We start from the raw sequence: 12307 nt of genomic DNA, 5'->3' as shown, positions 1-12307 counted from the left end.
ACGTGCTGCTGGATTTTGGAAGCCATCTAAAAGTGCTCAGAGGAGGCCTGTTCCAAGCTCTGACTGACTTTTAAATGAAGTTGCCTTAAAGTATCAGAGCTTGTTCCTTCTCTGCTGAATCACCTTATACATGAGCTGAATAAGGATACTAAACTTGATCATTTTGTGCTACGTAGTCAAGGTTGATAGAGACAATGTTCGGATGTTATTTGCAAGATTTGAGGTGTTTCATTATGTATTTTACTGACAACTTTTTCCTAATAAATGTTTACAAGGAGTGGAAAAATAATTTGTTGGCTGCCTTAACTGTTATCTGCCTTTTTTTTCTGCTGCATGACATGTCTTGTTTTAGGATGCTAAAGTAAGTTTATTCATACTCTCGTTATTGAAACTCTGTTTCTATATGGACACAGTATCCCCTTGTATTTACTATGATATTGTTAATAATTATGGAAAAGGTCAGCCTAATGTTTCTAGTGTAAACAGTTTCTGTTCAGATGCTATGGAAATAATGAATACAAAACTGATGATAACCCTTTGGAATTTGATATTAAACAACTTGCTCTGAATCAAAAGAAAGCTTTTTAAGATTAGATTTAACCTAGAACATTATGCCTGGTGTGGAATAAGAAAATTTCTGTCTTAGAAATTCCTCTGCTTCTAAAAGGGGTGAATTTATTTGACACCAGGAATACCAAGGTACCTTGACCTGGTTTTATGAATTAAGCATGGGAACACTGTAAAAAAACCCAGAATTTTTATAAAGAGCTTAAGGGATACTGTATCTTAGTTGCATCGGTAGTTTCATCCATCCATTTATTCATTATTCCCTAACAGATTTTTGAGACCTGTGAAACAATTCACCACAAAAATCACTGACTCCATTGCAAGATGCTTCCCCATCCCTCTCCAATTCCTGTCTCTTACTTGGTTGTGATTTGTTCCCTGCTGGTACATCTGAATTGTTTTATTTTTATTGCGCTTAAGGGCAATAAAATCTACCAGCTATTCCTGTGAACCATGACAATCTAATTAACAGCTGTGTGAAAAGTGCAGCTAATACCGTGTTTGCAAATAGCAGTACTTGTATGTTTTCATGTCTGTCAGCTTTTCTTTTTAATTCAGCATCTTCCATACTAATCCATGTTCAATACTGCTCAATAGAAACACAGGGTTCATTTACTACTGTCTCAAATTTTCCCTCCATAGGAAGCAGAGACCCCTCGTAGTGTACTTGAAGAAATCGGATTGACATAAATCTTCAGCTGATGCCGCCTCAGTGTTTCATACTGTAAATGTTCACTGCCATCATTGTAATGTTTAGCTAATGGTGTAAGATGCTGTTTGTCAGTATTACTGTTTTGCTAAGCTGCTTCATTCAGGCCTACAAGAAAAAATACTTCTTTTTGAAAAGGGAACAAGAAACCGAAGTTCTAAATTTATAATGAAAGGGAATTAGATTTTAATTGACTCAGTGTCTCCCTTCACTGCATTTATAGGAAAATTGCATTTGACTTCGATAAGTGTACTGTTTTTTATAAGGAAACTTGACTTCAGGAAATAAATGTGTTATTATGACATAGCATAGCATATCTAGAGGAAAAGAAACTACACAGACAACTCCAAACATGAAATGTCATGGTGTGGAAATTGTGTTTATGCAACCAAAGAATTTGTTCATCTACATTTCAGTCACCGCTTGTGATAATTCTGCTTATTTCAGTTGTTGCATAAAGAATGGAAATAGCTGTTTACTACTGAATTTGTCATTATACCAAAGAATCCTGCCAGGATCTGCATATCAAACTGGTAAAAACTGTTAAGGTGATAACTGCTTTTTGCAAGAGAACTGCAAAGTGATTTGCTCACTAGACATGAGGGTGTGTTTTAGTGTAGCTACCTTGAGCAAAACTGTGCAAGTTATTATACTCAAAAGGGAAAGAAGGAAAGAAACCCAAAACAAATAAGGAAACTGGTTTTAGGTCTGATATTAGCTTTCTCTGACCTGACATGAATACAGGAAAGGAGGTCAGCTTTCTGACCAAATAGAAGGATTTGCATGATGAAAATTGAATACTTTCAAAGATGGGGAAGAAGGAGTTTTATGAAAGGGACTTTTTATTATTTTCTTTCCAAGTTTACCAATTACTTTGTATTTAATGGTGTTTTATAGTTATGCTTCAATTGGTGTATAGGTACCTGTAGGAAAAAGAAAAGGCCACACTATGTGTCAATGTCATTTGACTGCTTTTCTTGATTTACACCTTAAATGTGACACATCCCTTAGGAAATCCTGCGTGATGTACAGTTGAACCAATTAATTTGCAGTGACAGCTCTTAGGTATTAGATTTGTATAGTATATTCATTGCAAATGTAAACCGATATCCAGTAATATTTTGACTCTTTGAGCAGACCAGTAATTATAAACTAAAGCTGCTTTGCTTAAGGAAATTCCACTGATGTGTGGTTTTGAGGAGGTAGTGCCGCACTTGGGAGCTGCCCAGTTCTGCTGTGCATCTGCATGTTCCCCGTGGAGGTGGGATTGTCCCCTCCCTCTCCAGGAACCTCACTCCAGGAGTTGTGGCTTGTTCATGTTTTCACAAAGCTTGGCTCTGGTAGTGTTAATGGCAGCAGCGCTTCCGTGGCCAGCTGGAGAGCTGGGCTGTGAGCTCGATGGGATCCCGGTTAAGTGGCACCCAACAGGAAAAGTGCAATGTTGCCACTTCCAAGGCCCCTGATCCAGATCCCAGCATAAATGCTTGTGGCTATAGAAGGGCCAGCCGGGGCAGGGCTGTGTGTGCTACTCCTGGGGCAGTCCCAGGGTAGTGCCTATGAACTCGGGGCATTAGAAGTTGTCTACTTATGCCCATTCTGGGATTTACTCTCAGAGATTCCAGATTGCTAGAGACTGTTTTTTCCCAGGGCATTTCTCCAGTGCACAGTGAGAAGGAATAGAGGAGGGTGAAATTGCAGTGGAATGACCTGGTGTGTGAGATTGACTTAAATTAAGGTAATTTTACCACTTCAAACCAGAAACAATTTTGTATGTATTAAATATGTTTTTAAAGTTTACACTGTCACTTGTATGTGCTTGGCTGAATTAAGCTTTGTTGTGATTGTGACAAACTGTTTGACCTCTGTCTGTCACATTGGTTTAGTTGTAATAAATGTCCATTTTTACACCATTGCTGTGTGTTTATATGTAATTAGTGCTGGTGTTTGCAGAGGAAAGAAGAGGCTACTCAGTGCTGGCTTAAAAAAAAAAAAAAGGGAAATTTTATTACAGTGCTTAACCTGTTCTTGAGCACTTCATTAAAAAACGTTGAGCACACTGTGTCCAAGATTAGTTATTTACATCCACTTAAATTGTACAGAAAGCAATAAATTAGCAATTTTTTGGAAGGCTTACCACATTAAACATGAAATTTATTAAAGTGGATGTTAAATTGATGGGGTAGTACCATTTCATTTGAAAATTAAAAGAAACCACATGTTCAGAGAGAGTTCTGGAAAATACAGACTGAATATTCAATTCCTTTCATGGAATTCTAAGCAAGTCAATGCAACATTTACAATCGTGGGCTCAAACAAAAACTTCTCAGACAAATTTGTTCTCCACCTTCTAAAAGAACTGAACTGGTTGATGATGTCAGCAAAGCATGGGGAAAACTTACCCTCTTTGGGCATTTCTGAAATTATTTGATATAAAAATTTTGTTTCTTGAATTTTCTGCCTTGTGGGGAAGGGATGGGGAGAGCTAAAGAATCATTTGGAATTTCTGGATCGTTTAGGCAAGTTGATTGTTGGCTTGAGTGTCTTCAACTTCACTGACTTAAGTCTTTACCTTGTGCCATGGGTTATGCTTGTACAGCTTGCTTTGCAGTCTGTCTCATGGCTTGACAGTCAGTGTTTCACTGTTTCTGGGTTTTAACCGTGGATACTGAATTCAGCTGATACATTGGAGTTTATTTTAATTACAACAAGCTTATAGTGAAAGAAAAAGGAGCTGCGCTCTTCAGATGATGTGAGGAAGAAAATTAAGTCTTTAGGTTACTAACTAGCATAGACTTTCACTTTTCATGTTTTGAAAGAAGTGTTGATCTAGGACAGGAAGCAAAAGCATCTTTGAGCAGGCTCTTGCATGTCTTTAGAAAAAAACCAAGTTATTTAGCACACATGAATGTCACTGGTACACTTGAGAGCAGTTTCTGATACACTGAACGTGCTAACACAAAACCAGATCCAAGACAGCCATGCTGCCACCACAGGGCATAAAGCTGGGAGAGGAGTCCCTTGGGATGCATTTTGGACAATGTGCCCAATGTACACAAAAGAAAGGGCCAGAGAGGGAAGGCCTTTCTGGGGATGCTTGTTCCCCTTCCATAAGAAATGCCATGCATTCAGCACACAGACACGTCCTACCCCTCCGCACCCCGTCATGGGGGTTTGCTACTCTGGACAGGCAGGCAGGGAATGAAATCCCACAGAGGGGGGCCACATCTACAGCTGGAGGAAAGGCACTGCTTCGAGGGGGCAAGCCCAGTTACCTGATGCCTTAATTCTGCCAGGCAGCAACAGTGCCTGTGCCTATGGGAATTCCCACACGCTGCCACTATTGCCCTTGTGCTGCTGGAATAAGGCAGCCTTGCTGCCCAAAGGGGCTGTTCCTCCTCCCACAGACGGGCAGGAGCAGAGCTTGCTCCCCATCCTGACTGAAACAGGGTGTCTGGCAGGCCCTGGCACTGCCACCCTCAATCTCTGTGTAAACACCTGCTCTCAGAACCACGCCAAAGCACCTCTGTGATCCCTGCAGAATTCACAAGTGAAAAAATATTTTGAAAGCTGCTGCTTTTAAAGCAGTCATTAAAAAACCAAATCAAGACTTGGGCAATATTAGTTCACTTTATAAGGTCCTTTTCTGTGGTATATGCAGAATAACACGTAGTGGGAATAGGCTATTTGTTGCAAATTTAAATCCTTCCTGTGTTTTTCTAGGGATTTGCCCCTTTGGGAAAGAAAAGAATTAAGCTTAACATAAAAAAAACTTCTAGTCTCTTTGTCTCTCCAGAATAATTAGCTCACTCAGCTAATAATAAAGAAACACAAAACCATGCATATAACACTACTTAAGGTTATGAAGTAGAGAAATAATACTGAAAAATATGAAGTTAGAAAACTGGTTGGATCCCAGGTTTCATGCTGACAAATGCAAGCTAAATGTCAGATCTACAGCACTCAAATTCTGTGTAATAAACAGACCGCAGGTGAAAGTGAATGGTAATCACAGCTACCAGTCCTGCATTGCACAGGTACAGCCAGCGTGGTTGGGTCCAGACCTCAACAAAAACAAGCTGAAACTTCAGCCACTGTAGTAGCAGAAATAAAGTATTTTTAAATTTTACATGCATCTCTGAGCAAGCCTTTTTTTTTTTTAATTACAAGAACCTTTTTTTAAAAAAGAAAAATACAGCCACTCAGCTTCCCAGATGCCATTATGAAACTGTAGGGACAAGGAGCCTTATTATCTGTGGAATTCTCACATGGGTGAGAGTTTGTACTTAGCTTCTAATCCCACAGAGGCCTGGTTTGCTTATTTCACCCAACGGGTCACAGGTTCTCACCACCCACTCCAGCACTCCTTGAGCTTGATAATTGATTTTGCTGGGATAATGCTCCGCCACAGCCCGGCCGCGTGACACGGGATGCACAGTGTCTGCAGATGGCCCAAGGCAGCTCTCCCACTGGAGAGCCTTGGCCAGCAGGCTGGGTCAACAGCACAAGCTGTGGGAAGAAAGGCAGCCCCAGGGAAAGAAAGATCCCAGCCTGCTGGTGGCATCTCTGCACGCAGGAAATGCCAGTTCAGTTCTGCTCCAGGGAACTGAACCAGAGTTTGCCACGTGCTGCACAAGTGACTACTGAGACAATTGAGCATCTACAGAAAAACAAAAACCTCGGGGAAAATCTGTCTGTAAGGTGCAGTCAGAAAAAGGTATGTTATGAGAAATATATGGTGGTCACAAATTTCTCAAATGGAATTTAAAATTAGTGCTGTCTATCCTTTGAAATACACCTTTCAAAGTTATTATTTTAAAAGTTATGCTATTAAATTACAATTCCTACATCTATTAATAACTAAAACATTTAATCAAATTAACTAAGCTACAGCTCTGCCTACAGTTATGACAATATATAGTGAAAATCGGGTTTGAACTGAACATCAATACATAGCACTTTTGTTGTATTACTCCATATTGGTCAACAGTTACACATGAAGAAAGAAGGAAAAATGTATAATCAGCATGCTAGGTGCAGTATGCATTTAGAAAAGCAAAAATATATATATACTGTATCCAGAAGCAATTTTCACTCACTCTTAACTATCCTGGGGGGAAAAAAAACGTTCTTGCTGTGAGAAATGCTATTGGTAAAGTTTGGATAATCCAGATTTTCTATGGTAGTTCATGTTACATCATTGGAGTCTTAATGAATTCCTATTTGGGAGCACTTCACGCCTACTTCAGGCTTCTAACTCGTGGGGTCTGATCTGTATTCTAAGGGCAGGAGCACAAGTTCTTTGAAGAGGCTAAAGAGAGGGGAGGTATCTCTGCAGACCTGCACCTTCAGCCCCACACACTGGTCTCTCCAAGCATCTGAGGTGCCCAAGTTAAATACCTGAAGTTAAGCTGTATGAAGAACAGTCCATCTAACAGCACAAATCTTTCACTTAAAAGTGAAAAAATATTTTTAAGGATTTATCTAACTGCAGGTACTTTACTAATACAGCTGTAATTTCAAAAAGGTTTTGTCCCTTTAACTTCATTTTTATGTACCCTACCCTCCACCTTGGCTCTAGGAAAGTGAGACAAGTAGGGTGCCTAAAACTGTTTGTAAAATAAACCTAAAAAAACCATAAAAAGTCAAGTCCTCCTCTCCCAAAAACAAAGTGTTCTTTCAGGTGTAAAACCTTCAGTTTCTTCAGCCACTGTGCAACTATCTCAATTGAGCCTTCGCAATCCCATTTGCAGCTTTGGTTCCCAGATGGGACACTTCCACCCCTCCAGCACAGGTTAGGCAAGTCGTTTTCACTTACAAGTGGTGTGCAGCCAAGAAGTATGTGAAGTATTTTCTATCCTCGCTGGAGGATTACAGTTGCATGGTCTCAGCTCTTACTTGGGGATTAAGGTACTGAATAAATCGATTGTTTCTCTGTGTACTTCCTACTCGGTTTTAGTCTACTGCAATCCCTACAGGCAATTAGCTCAGCAGCTCAAGTCAGGGGAGAGAGAAAAATCCAACACTCATGACCACAAAGCTCCTACTGGGCAAGTACTGTACAATCAAACAGTGATGTCTTTGAGATCCCTTTACTCAAACTCATAATACGATTATATTTACTTTGTCTAGAAAGAGATTTCCCATAAACAGATGAAAAAGTACAAACGGCAGTGTCTACACAGACCTTGGTCTGCAGTGTGCAAGGGTGTGAATTTACGGCACACTGGCTGTTCTGTACTCACTCCCTACAGGGACAGGAAACACTTAACACACACATAACAGAAATAAACATATACCAAAGAGGCTTTACTTCTCTATTTGTACTCAGTGTGTATCCAGGTGTTGCAGCACTTCGGAGGGATAGAGTAGCTAGAGTATTTGACGTTCACACCTTCTAGAGGACTTAAAACTTTTAATTCTCTGAAGCTTAGCACACAATAAACTAGGTTCCTTTATTAGGAAGAAACATTTTAATGTGCAACAACATTTTATTTAAAACTCAAAATATATCTGGTGCCCTATTGTAAAGATTTCTCTGTCAGATCTATTTTTGACCAATTACAGATTTCTAAAAGTATCTCTCACTTTGTTTTGGGAGTTTCACTATTTTTTCCTCTGCTGCTCGATCTCTTTTTACCCCTGCTCCTGGATCGAGAGGAACTCCGGCTTCTGCTGCGACTGCGAGTTCGACTGTGACTTCTGCTGCGACTGCGGCCTCTCCTCTTCCTGCCCCTGCTGTGAGACCTCCTCCTCTCCCGGCTCCTCGACCGCCCCGATCGGTGCCGCCTCTTGCTTTTGCGGCGGTTCTTTTTTCTCTCGGATTCTCCATTTCTCCGGTAAGAATGATCTGGGCTCGGGCTGCCCCTTCTCCTGGACCGGCTGTAATAGTCATCACGATGGCTTGATCTGTTTCTCCTTTCAGAGTTTTTAGACAACTGATTAGTCCGTTCAGGAGAAATACGTATGTCTCTGTTGGCCTCCCAGAACTCATTGTTTGGGTTTTTGAATACATGAAGAAAGTTGCAGTGTTTCCCTCTTGGACACTTCTGCCTTTCAAATAAGCCTGCAACAGAGTAGGGTTTGATTTTTTATGAACCAGATCATCTATTAAATCTCTTTCTTCATTATGTACCTACTGGGAAGAAACTTAATAAACTGAATTTCACTTCTCCAAACAGAAAAACATGCCTCTGACCACCTATCAATTTAATTCACACAAGATTAATTTTCCCTGTGTACTTTTCTTGGAATTAACTTTTTAACAGCTATGAAGGTTTGGTTTTACCTTGAAACAAATTTCATTTTTCATTAAATTTCATTTATCTTAATTTAAGAGCATAAATCTGGATGTTAAATGTGATAGCTACTGCTAAGAACTGTTGATAATTCAGAAACTGCTGTTGCTTTTTGAGAGATGAAGTAGTACTTCCTGTAGTTTCATCTTAAGATTATTATTTCCAAAGCTAGTATCCAAACCTTCTTTTCCAGTCCAAGGTAAATCCACTAAAACAATTCAGGCACTTACATCCCATGGTATAATATTCCCTTTCTCTCCTAGATCTACACAAGTTAGCACATTTGTCTTCCAAACAGAAATGAACTACAACATTAGGCAGATCTGAAAGCTGCAGACTAATCCTTCTTTTTCACTTCCATTAGTACTCTTCGAGTAACACTTGTTCTCTTTTTCAAGTGTTTACATGACTCACCACAAATAGCAGTTTTCCACCTCGTCACAGGACAGAATTCACAGTGAAGCTGTCTGCCTGCGTACCATCGTCCACTGAACAGGGCCAGGGCTGCCTGACAGTCCTTCTCCCTTTAAAAAGTGAAAACAACACACAGCATTACCATCACACCATCAGTTCAGACATCACTTACCAATTCTGGCCTCCCATTACAGTATGAGAATGAAGCGCATGGGTTATACAAACACTTCTCATTCATTACTCAGCTCTGGAGTTTAGTTCTAGCACCAAGAACGACTGTAAGTACTTACGACTGGTACTGGACATAGACATTTCCTCGCAGGTGAGGCTCGTAGTTACAGCTGACCTGAGGGGATGGAAACACAAAGTCAGTGCAGTGGAAGGTTTGTGCTGGACAGCAGCTCATGCATTCCGAGATGGGCCATTCATTTATGACAGCTCATCCACATCATCTTAGATATGATTTTCTTCTGAACGCTTAGTTTTATCAAAAAAAAAAAAAAAAAAAAGAAAAAAGCCTTTCTGGCTTATGTTTGTTTCCAGCATTATGCTTTGATTAACTCTGGCACCTCAGTTTCACTTAGCCCACAAGACAGTTTGTACTCTTGCACTTGTCTGGGCCAACCCTACTGTGCAACAGACAAATCTGCTCTGAAAACAATTAGTAGTATCCTCATGTGGAAATGTGGGACTCATTACAGTAAGAGACTCTTTAAAGCAATTTACCTTCACAGCACCCCTGTGAGATGGGTTAGAAAAGCTGAAGTCACCAGCTTTCACTGTACAGGTTCTAAAAACCCTTTTTGTGTAATGATTTAGCATTCGGAATATATCTAAAGCTCTCAAAAAATGCACAAATTACCTTCCTGAAAGCCTGCTGCTAGTTACGAAAAATCCTGATGGGCAGGCCCAAGCAGGTGGAAGGCAGTTCCCCAGGGCAGAACTGTGATCCCAACCTCTGTTCCCCCAGGCCTCTTCCAATATCTGCACAAACAAGGCTAGCGGCTCCTTTCATCCCTGAGCCCTGACTGATCCTCAGGAAACATTTCTTTGTGCACTGGATCAGGAAAGGGCTTCAGTCGCAACAACAAGTAGTTGTATAATTAAATATTACAGGATAAGGAGTCAAACTATTTGAGATAAACAATGTCAACACAAGAACAAGTGAGAATGATTTTGGTTTAGACATTTTTGGGTAGGAAAAGAAGAGTGTTTTCTTGGGATCTCCCAGATTCTGGAGCAGCTTTCCAGAAAGAACAGCAAGAATAAAACCTTTGGCTACACTGGAAAAGGAAGTCAGCTAAAAGAGTGTGTGTGTCATCTGATTCTAAACAGTTGCAGAGACTCAGCTCACTCCCAGTTAAGATCCCTGCAGCCAACATGTCATTCTGAAGCATCTCTAACGTAATGAAAATGTCCATAAGAATCAGCCTGTTATTGCACAATTGCCTTGGAAGCCAAGGAATGCCACACAAACACTCACAGGGGTCCAGGTAGGTGCAGCTTAGCGCAGCCACACAGAACAATGATACCTGACTTTGCTGGTAGGACATTTCAACCCACATCCATAGGGAATCTACATCCCATCTTCTAGCAGAGAACACAGCTTGCTAATAGCCCATGAGTCAAAATATGGAGGGGATACTCCTCCAAACAAGTGAAGGTTTCTTACCTATAAAGCTCATTACACAACTATTGAAAATTCACTCCTTCTACTTTCCTCTTGCTTGAAATGCTAATACAACCTCAGTCCTGAGACAGCCGTCAGTAGATGGAAACAAAAGGAGAAGAGGCACCGTGTGCCTCCTGGTGACTGCAAGAAAACACTCAGGAATGGCGATCAGAAAGGGATGCTGCAATAGATTCTGACACAAGGAGACTTCACCATCCAAGCTGCCATAATTTGGGGCAACATGGGACTGTTAACACACATCATTCATCTCAGTGACCTCCATTTACAGATCCCTCTTTTTCCCCATACAAAATCACAATATAAGTGGGAAAAATTCAGTACAAAACATTCAGCAAACCGAATGCACAAATTAAGGATGGATAACGTATCTAAACACCATTTAAATAATTTACCTTTTTATTATAATTCTTCCTACTGGAATACCTACTAGCTTTTCAGTTCTTTGTAATCTGATTTTATTATATAGCCAGTCCTAAAATGACATTGTTTGGGTGTACACTCCATATACATTTCATACTCCCGCTACTTCATTCCTTATGCACAAATACAGTAGCTCAGATGTCTAACCAGCTCATACTGTCTAACCATCTCAGTGGACCCTCTGGGACTTAGCACAGGATAAAAAAAGACTGTGAGGTAAGTGGGCTGTTGAGCAGTGTGAAGAACTTGCAATATAAAAGCACAAGCTTTTATAACAGTTCAGGGGAATGGGAGAGGATATTCACATAGAGAAAGACAATGCTCTGTAACAGCAGCGGCAAGTTTACAGGTGACATGAGAGATGTACAGCTTGCTGTAAAGACACTATAGTTTCCTAATGCACACAGGATTTAGCTAGGGCATCCTGGACAGAATTTTTCTTAAGGCTTGTAAACCACACTTAGATGCGTACCTTGAACTGAACAACCTTCCCCACGTTCTGAAATTCAGGGAGCACGTCCTCATAGAACTCCAGGAACTGCTGGTAGGTCTCCTCATCACTGTACTCGAGACTCGCATCTGTGTCATAGTCATCCCTGCGGCACTGCTCCATGCCAAAGGTGATGAACATCCCTCGCACGAGGAGCGTCTTGCTGGATGTTGGGTAGTTATGCTTGCGAGAACACCTGGAGAGTCGTAGAGAAGAAAGAAAAGTGGAAAGTTTGGCACCTGCAGCAGAAAATGCACTTGTTGAAGCTTCAAACACTTGCCATTTTCAGTTATAGTTATTATAAAAGAAAATCCATTAGTGGGAGCTCAACATATTTCAATTAGTAAAACAAATCTTTTGGAGTGAGTTTGTACATAATGCTTCCTGCCATGCACAAATACATTCTTGCTTAAGAAAGCGTATCTACAAAAGCTATAGATATCAGCATCACAATGAGAGCTAAAGTAATTTTTTCTAGGCTACTAGGGTTAAATGTGTTCCCAGTTTCTGAAGGGCTTAAAAGATTGCCAGTATTCTTTCTACAAATTCATCTTAAAGCAAATCCCTGCTCTTCTTTCCACAAACAAAACAACTTTTACTGAAATTGTTCTCATTGTATGGGGGTAGAGAGAGAGGGCGTGAGGGAAGGCCAGCATGTTTAGACCTGTGGTTGGATAAGCAAAAGACTGGTATTTTTCCACTTCTTAAAAAAAAAAAAA

General features: G+C 40.4%; 2 protein-coding genes across 5 annotated transcripts in view; one reads left to right on the top strand and one right to left on the bottom strand.

The window, feature by feature from the left end:
• Nucleotides 1-3188, top strand: part of AP1S2 (adaptor related protein complex 1 subunit sigma 2) — a 31273-nt gene extending 28085 nt beyond the window's left edge. For 2 of the 4 annotated variants that reach the window (XR_003573540.1, XM_027904249.1), the window contains one exon: nt 1210-3188. Coding sequence is in view for 2 of the 4 variants with exons in the window: in XM_027904249.1 (XP_027760050.1) it covers nt 1210-1257 (48 nt within the window). In the remaining 2 variants the exon portion in view is untranslated. Of the gene's footprint in view, nt 1-352; nt 362-1209 lie in introns of all 4 variants that reach the window. The other 2 variants (XR_003573541.1, XM_027904248.1) reach the window with 2 other exon arrangements.
• Nucleotides 3189-5652: 2464 nt separating this feature from the next.
• On the bottom strand, nt 5653-11863 carry LOC114068266 (U2 small nuclear ribonucleoprotein auxiliary factor 35 kDa subunit-related protein 2-like; the record flags this gene model as incomplete). Its single annotated transcript, XM_027904247.1, has 4 exons — nt 5653-8339; nt 8986-9095; nt 9276-9331; nt 11571-11863. Coding segments are annotated over 4 exons (941 nt in total), but the record flags the coding sequence as incomplete, so codon positions are not given.
• Between the last annotated feature and the right edge of the window lie 444 nt (nt 11864-12307).

Source organism: Empidonax traillii, unplaced genomic scaffold (assembly GCF_003031625.1).
Source record: "Empidonax traillii isolate 1590-97213 ecotype Southwest subspecies unplaced genomic scaffold, ASM303162v1 scaffold1024:size258002, whole genome shotgun sequence".
Classification (NCBI taxonomy): Eukaryota; Metazoa; Chordata; class Aves; order Passeriformes; family Tyrannidae; genus Empidonax; species Empidonax traillii.
The sequence above is the reverse complement of the archived record's forward strand: the minus strand, read 5'-3'. Positions and strand labels throughout refer to the sequence as shown.